Below are 9,117 nucleotides of genomic sequence, written 5' to 3'. Positions count from 1 at the left end.
GGGGACAATTGTAGCTTATATCCATTACTTCTTACTCTTTGAGTCTTTAGTTAGGTTACAATATGATGTTAGAGGTTAAAAACTAAATTTCAAAACAATATAATTGTTCTTTTTAACAATGAAATGCAAATTTTCAAAGTAATGCCAGGGAAGCTGAGGAAATTATATTTACAGCTATATAACAGCTTTCAATAGCATGAATTCTCCAATGGCAGATCAAAGTGTTGCAGCCACAGGTTCAACGCTCATATACAACCTTACTTTATAACTCTTTAATTAGGAATTTGTGATTTTTACCATGTATCTGAATATCTTATATAAAGTGCATTGAATTTCTGTTGCACAGTAAGAGAAAGGATAGGAAACACAAGTATTCCTCTCCTTGCTTCATCCATAACCATCCTCATGCCTGCACAGGATGAATTTTGCAGGCTGAATGAATTTTGCATGGCTTCTCTCCAAAGACAAAAGTGCCAGGTTTGAGGAGGGGGCTGGCGTTGTGGTGCCCTCCAGATTCCACTCCAGACCCCCCGCAAAGAACTTCTTCTGAAGTTGTTCTAAGAAGAGGAGATGCCTGCCTGCCTCATCAATGCCCTGCTACTCCATATTCATGTGTGGATTCGGAGTAGGTGGAGTGGTGGTTGGGGGGGGTGAGGACGCACTCGTCGAACACAGCAAAAAGTCATTTTTTGATGTGGTGGTTTGTTTATAGGAGAGCATCAAGACAGAAAAATGAATAATATAGCAGGAATGCCACTACAATGTCTTTTGAGGTGCTGTCCCTCTAAAGCACATGTGTCAATCTCAAGGCCCGCGGGCCAAATGTGGCCCGCCACCTTGTTTTATGTGGCCCGCGAGAGCTGGTGCATTATTGTCTGAAAATAAGTTCACTGTATGCTGCTTAAAAGCGCACGTTGACCGTAAACTACATCTCCCACAATGCATTTCGACGCGCCCGTCAAGGAAACAGTCGCCCTGCAGTAACCCCGCTATGCGTTCAATACACCGGTGGAAAGGAGAAAGGTAACAAAACCCCAACATGTCCAAGAAGAGAAAGATTGATGCACAAGGAAGGCTGTTTCACGAACGATGGGAAAACGAATACTTGTTTGTACTTCAAGGTGAAAAACCGGTATGTCTTGTATGTTATGAGGCGGTGTCGGTCGTAAAAGAATATAATCTACGTCGGCATTTTGACACCAAACACGGAGCTCAGTATGCTAAATTCAGCCTCCAAGAAAAACAAGGAATAGCAGCAGAATTAAAAGGCAGACTGCAGTCGCAGCAGGATGTGTTCAGAAAAGCTACGGGCAAAAACGATGCAGCAGTGAAAGCCAGCTTTATCGTGGCCGAAGAAATCGCCCGAGCTTCAAAGTCTTTTTCAGAGGGTGCATTTTTGAAGCAGTGCATGCTGAAAGTGTGTGAGCAGGTGTGCCCCGACCAGATACAGACTTTTAAAAATGTCAGTTTGTCAAGAAACACCATCGTGGACCGAGTTAAGGAACTGGCAGGAAATCTCTCAACACAGCTGGCTGAAGAGACACGGAGCTGTCTAGCTTTTTCATTAGCTGTGGATGAAAGCACAGACAACGTGGATACAGCGCAGTTATCCATTTTTATTAGAGGAGTGAAGCCGGACCTCTCTGTCCTCGAAGAGCTGTTGGATGTAGCCGCCATGCATGGGACCACAACGGGTCAGGACATTTTTGAGGCAGTGGAGAAGTCCGTAAATAAGCATAAATTGCCGTGGGAAAAGTTGGTGGGACTAACTACAGATGGAGCACCTGCGATGCGTGGAGGAAAATCAGGCTTGGTTGGACGAGTGAAGGAGAAATTGCAAGAAAGTAACTGTCACACGCCCCTGATAACCTATCATTGCATTATCCATCAAGAAGCTCTGTGTGGAAAGGTTCTGGAGCTGGATAATATAATGACCACGGTCATGAAAACAGTGAACTTTATTCGAGCGCGCGGCCTGAATCACCGGCAGTTCCAGTTGCTCTTGCAGGAGATGGGCTCGGAGCACGGAGATGTGCCGTACCACACAGAAGTAAGGTGGCTGAGCAGGAGCAAAGTCCTCAAACGATTTTTTGAGCTGAGGGAAGAAATTGTTTTTTTCATACAGAGCAAAGGAAAACCGTTGCCTGAACTATCAGATCCAAACTGGCTGTGTGACTTTGCTATGTTGTGTGACATAACCGCGCATCTCGCTCATCTGAATGAGAAACTCCAGGGACGTAAACAAGTCATCACACAGATGTCCGACATGATCACAGCTTTCCAGCGAAAACTCGATCTATGGAAGTGTCAGGTGGAACAGGACAATCTCGCCCACTTTACTGTTTGTCAAAGCATCTCAGCCTCCATTCCCGGTGCTTTTTCATGTTCTCGGTTGGCTACCAAACTGAACCGGTTAATGTGTGAGTTTGATCTGCGCTTCTCTGACTTTAAAGCGCAGCAATCTGGTTTTGACATTTTTACAAATCCTTTCACCACCGACGTCTGTAGTGCGCCCCATCACCTTCAGATGGAGTTAATTGAGCTTCAAAGTGACAGTGGCCTGAGAGCAAAGTTCCAGGATTCTGCAATCGAGGACTTTTACCGTCTCCTGCCCCCTGGTTTGATGCCACAGCTCCGACTTCATGCTGCTCGTGTTCTGTCCATGTTTGGGAGCACCTATCTGTGCGAACAGATGTTTTCAATAATGAATGTAAACAAGACCAAGCACAGATCACGCATCACCGATGACAACCTGCACGCTGTTTTGCGGATTGCCTCAGCACAAGACCTAAAACCAGACATTGACACCCTGACCAACGGAAAACGGTGCCAGACATCCGGCCAGAAAAAATAGGTAAGCAGTTTCCAAAAATCCTTTTTTTCCTTTTCCTTTTATTTAATAAATGCGTTGTATTTACTAAGAACAGTAGAATATGTGTACAAATTAATGATTGTGCTTGCATTTTCTTTTTGTGTCTTTTATTTCCAGAACATGATGATCAAGATGAATGAGGATGTGTGAGATGGCGTCTCAGGATGAGGAGGGATCTACTTGTGTGTTCAAGGACAGGCAGCATTTTGTTTTGAAAAATGCTGCTTCTTTCATATGTTGGTTGTGCCATAGTTCACCCCCCTTTGACTTGAATACATAATAAATACAGAAACAGTTATCTAACAATATAATAAGTTGTAGTTTCATTTATTTTAAATTCCATTGCATTTTGTTTTCATACTGTTAATGTGGCCCTTCGAGGCAAACCATTATGCTGATGTGGCCCTTGGTGAAAATGAGTTTGACACCCCTGCTCTAAAGCCACATTCAGTCAAAAAAACACAGGAGCAGTGCTACAAATTTGTTGTAACAAAAAAACCTTGAACCACACTGTAGTCCTACATGCTGTTTACTTAATAAGCATTCTTCCAAGTAAAAAAAGAAAAAGAGAGATCCCTGCAGGGCTGATGCTGAGTGTGCATCTGGAACTACTTTGGTAAATCGTCAAATTATTCTAAGGGATATGTTTAGATTCAAAATAAAGATGGACAACCTGTCTCCACTTCCTCCAATCCAGAAATGAAGTTTAAATATCCTGGATATGAATGGCACCATCTTGCATATTAGGAGTCTGTGCAGTAGTGATCAGGAATGGAGCCGATGTAGCGAGGTCCCGTCAATACCTAAAAAAAAAAATCGAGAAAATTTTGACGTGTTATTTGACTTTTTAATTCTGGACCACATCCAATCTGTTAACATGGAGAAGGGAGGATTTATGATCTATGCTGCAGCCAGCCACCAGGTGGCAATCGAGATGTTACGGAGTAACTTTTGAGGAGCTGCCATGTCGTCAATCTTTATATACAGATTGTTGGTTGTCGTGCTGCAGGTTCAGGTGAACAGATAAAATATAAACCAAGAAGTGATGCTCAAAGTCAAATCCGATGCCAAGATACTTTGCAGTGGTTTATACTCACCTACGGCAACATTTTACAACGCAGCTTTTGTGAGGAACAGATGTCATTTTTTTCCATATAGCCCAAAACCATAAATCACAAATTACCCTCCAAGGCCTTTGCAAATGGTACACAATGCTGCAATCAGCACAATGCAGCAAAGTTAGAGAACATGCTAAAGGTATTCTGTCCAGTGAGGCTGCAAAGCTGTGGGAATAATGCTGAGCCAGGAGCAAACTTTTTTTATGGAAGCAAACCTGCTTCGCCACTGCAGTGGTCGTGAAAGACGAGGAGCCGGTGTTTATCTGACACGGTGCTATAGTTGGTCTGAATGGGGCCTTAGGATACACATGGCGTGTTCACGTGTATCACAAAGCAAAGTCATAAAAGGTTTCCATTCAAGAGCAGTGCAGATGGTTAGAAAGTCTCTTTTACAAGGAACAATTGGCACCGAGCATCCGCGTGCCTTTCATGGCTGTGGTCGGCTGCGACAGGGAAGATGAGAGAGGAAGAGGCTGGCTGCCAACAGATTGTCAAAATGCCCTCAGTGCAGAGTCCAGCTGCTGACTGTGCAATTAAAATGTATTTCTGTCCACAGAGAGTTAGAAAGAGGGAGATGCATTTGAATCTAATCTAATCTAAAAACTCCGGTTAAAACAGTTATTCTGTACACTATTCCGAAATCAAAATTAGAAACTCGCCATATAACCTGGCACTACCACTATCCTCTTTTTAAATTTTCATTAGCTCTCAGTTATATATTATTCCTGCAAACACTGACCCTCATACTCACATTGGTGCAAACGCTTTAGCACAAAGTTGTACAAAAGTGGGAACTAAAAGCAACACAAGCACTCATTTTTCAAGCGGAAAGATGTCACAGCTTTTTCTCCCCCAGAGTCTTCTGAGGGTTGGAGTCTGTTGCAGCTGTGCATGAGAGGCTGTCAACATCGCAGCCAAGACAAACTGTGTCTGCGTGTAACTGCATCCAGCTCGTCACACGAGACGTCTGAGGGTGTTAACACAACCGCAGAGTAACACTGGACGCAATCAAAGTGCAGAACACAAAGCTAATCAACAATCCACTGTGTGCTCCTCTTCTCGAGAAGTGTTTGTCTTCTTGACTTCAGCCAGTTGTTACCATGTTACCTTCTTTATCAGAGCATTTGGAGGTTTTATGGTGATGTGATTTATATGGGCTTGTGGCACCTTAATGATGCCAGGGAGCCTTGCCTGCTATCCATATTCATGAACAACTGTGTTTGGGGAGCTGTGGAGATGGAAGGAGGAGGAGGGGGGGGGAGCTGCAATACGTCCGCCAAAAGTCTCCCGCACACAAAGTCTGGATGGTGGAGCTGCCGAGGCCTCGAGTTCACATGCCTGTAGGCACGGGCCCACCTGTTCAGACGAGTCACATTCCCAGAGAGAAGATCAATGATTACAAATGAACAAAGAAACGTTGTGACGAGATCTGGATATTAAATCTGCAATCGCCAACTCTAACCTCGCATAGAGGCTACTTGCAAAAGCACCACAGTTGGCAATATGGGGCTGGTTACTTTCAGTTTTGATATATAAAAAAAACCTTTTTCAAAAAGTGTCAAACCCAGAGAAATCCCGAAGTCTTATTCAAGGTAACGGGATATTATAATTTGTTTGCCTTTTTAATCGCATTATAGCCGCTTTACTCGTGGCTTTTTCTGTCTCTGCTATAACGTCCAAGGCAAACGTATGACACAGAAAAAAAACACTGCTACCTTTTTTTCCTTCCATTGTTTGCATTAGTCATTTGTAATGGATCCCCATCATTCATATCCATTTTTTTGAGTTGTGGGAGGTAGATTTTCAACAGCAATGATAGTGAAAACTTCAACTCTCATGATATCAAACTGCTTAATGATGTCAATAAATATGGACTTTTGTTATTGTTATGGTGAGAGACTTCTACCCGTTGAAGTCACACTTTGCAAATTGAAATCGTTTTTTTCTGTCTCCATTAAGTATTACATTTTAAGGCTGTCCTTTTCACAAGATGATCTTGTTTACACTGGAGTTAAAATTCTGCTCCTTTAAAAACACATTAACATTGAGCAGTAAATGTATGAGATTACAAAGACAGACTAAGGCACATTCAATAGAATGTTGGAGGGAGATGTGGAGGTAATACCTTACAAACATCTTAATCCAGTCACAGCACAGCCTGCCGATATGCAAAGCCAGACTGCAGATCGACTAACTGCTTTTGGACAGTAAGACACCATATCAAGCCTGAAAGCTTCCCGTCAGCCAACTGGGCCAACTGGGAGGACGTCACCCAACTGCATCTGATGGCAACAGACTGGCCAAATAGGAAATAGTGTATAATTCCAGATCTAGAATCAGCATGCTAAGCAAATCCGAGGTTTCCCAGATAATTCACCAGATTTATTCAATTTACACGAGCGTATTACTTTGTTGGAATCACAGATTTTATACATTAGACTATGCAGACCCACTGTACAAGCTGATGGGAGAAAGATGTGCACTAAAAATGTTCATAACTCCAACGTGACCGTAAAACACTTATTACGCATTTGCCTATTCAAGTACTTAACTCCGAGGGTCTGGCACAGATTTAAAACCTCCATTCATCGTCGTCTATATCAATAGAGAAGGCAGCGAGATTTCACGTCCTATTAGCGATCATGACCTAATCAATGAGCTGTGCCTTAAAACAGCTGACAGCTAATTACGAGGGCAGCTCTCCGTGGGCCGTGCCATTCAGGTAACCAGTGGTAATTAAAGAGGAGGAAGAATTATCTGTGAAGGGTTGTTCAGAGACAGTGGAGGCAGGGCACAATGAAACGCACGGACTGGGTGAGGCCTAATTTCCTCCTGAGCAAATCAATAAAAACCATTTCATCGCGGTTGCTATGGAACAACATACTAAAAAACACAATGAGCATTACCTCTGGGAAATTGGCCCCAGAAATAATCTCACCGCTGATTTTTTGAACAATGTCGCGTTGCTTCATCTGGAAAAGAACGAGGAGGCTGAGCTTTTTTCAAGGACGTTACGTTTTGTTCTATTCTCTGAGGGCTTTCTACCCCGTTTCATTAGTGTTACTAGCACCAAAGTCACGCTACTGTCTTGTGCAACAGCAAGAGACTTTCACTGTAAGCCAGCGAACCACACAGAATAATATCAAGCATAAAGACCAAGTGATTACAAGTCTATGATTTTAATACCTTTGGGAATCTGCATAACCATAGCATCTTCCATATGCAGCCCCTCAGAGAAATATCATAAAAAGAACGTAATTAGCATGGTCCTCCTCTAGAATAAAAGCCAACCATGAATGTTTACATATACATCTTTGCATATATGCAATAGGTTATTCATCACTGTAGAACAAGATGTCAGTACACTACTTCAGAGGGAGCCACCGAGAAATGGGGTTTTGTACAACAGAGCGCTTTCTAGTTTCCTGGTTTTCTCATAATCTCCGTCCCTCTCTTTCACGTGTCCACACATGGTTTGAGCAGCCGTGCTCATTACTACAGTGGTGAGAGGTCCTACAGTGAGGAGATGTGTGCGACCGGACAGGTCAGAGAGGTCGTCCTTTTAAGTGGACTAGATGAAAGCGTGAGCTGTGAGTTCAGGCGGCAGAGTGACGACATTAGTGACATGGAGCGACCGGTGCCGCCCGTACGTTTCGGGCTTTGGACAGCGGCGTCCATGTTGAAGTGTCAACACATGAGGGGTGTGGCGGTCGTCGAGGAAGGTCACGTCTCATCACCTCGTCCCAACTTCAAAGTTTGTCGCCAAAACTCAAAGTGTTCCATCTGTTTCTAGTTTGTCTGATGTAGGAGCGCAACAGCATAGCAGAAAGCCGACTGTACAATCAGGACACAATGATTTAAGTTCCAACATGAACACAAGAACATTGTTTCTGAATGGTATTTTAACACATTTTACTAAAATGTTAAGCTTTGTGTTTAAGGGGCTTTAGCTTAATAGTGAGAATTTGTCATCCCAGTTTTGAACGTTTGTTTGGGAACGCAGCTTGGTTCCAACTTATTAAAGAAGACACAGAATAAACATAAAATATCAAGATCTTTGGGTATAAAGATTGCCCACCACGATTACCATAAATCATATATTTATATAAATTTAATATAAAACATTTGGGAAGCACAGTAGAGTACATTATGTGGCTCTTTCTATAATACACTATAATACATTTAAATTACTTTTCTTCTGTATTTTACTGTATTGTTTATTTAAGCACTTGCAAATCGTTTCTATTTTTAAAATGATTGCCAGATTTAATGAAGCACAAACCAGACAGGAAAGAACGATTCAGTCCTTCAGTAATTCAGAGAAGACATTTATTCTCCTCCTTTTTTTGGCTATGAATGAAAAGCAAAGAAAGCAGGGGGGATTGCACCAGCCTGCCAACCGACTCAAATAGGCAAACAGCAGGACGTGCGCTCGCTGCCAGACAAGCCGCCATCACGGCAACTGTTGCCACAGCTCAGAGCTGCCAGCCCACGTTTGATTAGCGAGTGTCTAGGACGTGATTGGCTACAGCATGAATGGTGAAGGAAAGAAGGGTCTTAAATGTTGTGTAATTAACCTCTTCACTTGCACATATTCCACTTTAGACATCACCACTGACAGCCTCCTGACAGCAACCTGCACAAATCAAGCTCTAATCCGGGAGACAGAGGAGGGGGGGTACAAAGACGGTATTGGGGCTGTCACCACTATGGTGCGTCTCAACGTGTCTGACGAGACAATGCACTGTAACTCGGTGCCGACAATGAAGAGACCCCTCGCTGCTGCAACAGAGACGTGAGAGGAGGAAGAAAAAAAAAGTCCCTCACCGTGTAATCATCATCCTCGTCATCTGCATGTGTAAATGAAAACAGCACACACTATCACAAGGTGTGAGTGAGGGGCAGATGAAAGCATAATGCATAGAACAAGGCTTTGACTGATTGGTGGATTAAACCCTAGGTTGGACCGTGATGGTTTGATTATAATTTGTACTGTGAACATGCAAACTGGTGGTAAAACAATGAGGGAAACCAGAGTAAGCAACATTAGAATCTCCACCAGTGCAGTTTCAATCCAAATACATTTTTTTCTAGACTCGTCTGAGGTCAGAGTGACCTTTGACGATT

At 43.0% G+C, this 9,117-nt stretch overlaps 1 protein-coding gene across 1 annotated transcript; it reads left to right on the top strand.

Moving 5' to 3' along the window:
- The first annotated feature begins 1,039 nt into the window (after positions 1-1,039).
- Positions 1,040-2,854, top strand: LOC133015747 (general transcription factor II-I repeat domain-containing protein 2-like). The gene has a single exon (XM_061083015.1). The coding sequence runs from the start codon at positions 1,040-1,042 to the stop codon at positions 2,852-2,854; it is 1,815 nt and encodes a 604-aa protein (XP_060938998.1).
- Positions 2,855-9,117: the final 6,263 nt, after the last annotated feature.

The sequence above is a fragment of the Limanda limanda genome, chromosome 12, assembly GCF_963576545.1.
Source record: "Limanda limanda chromosome 12, fLimLim1.1, whole genome shotgun sequence".
Classification (NCBI taxonomy): domain Eukaryota; kingdom Metazoa; phylum Chordata; class Actinopteri; order Pleuronectiformes; family Pleuronectidae; genus Limanda; species Limanda limanda.
Note: the sequence above shows the minus strand (reverse complement) of the source record. Positions and strands in the feature narration are given on the sequence as shown.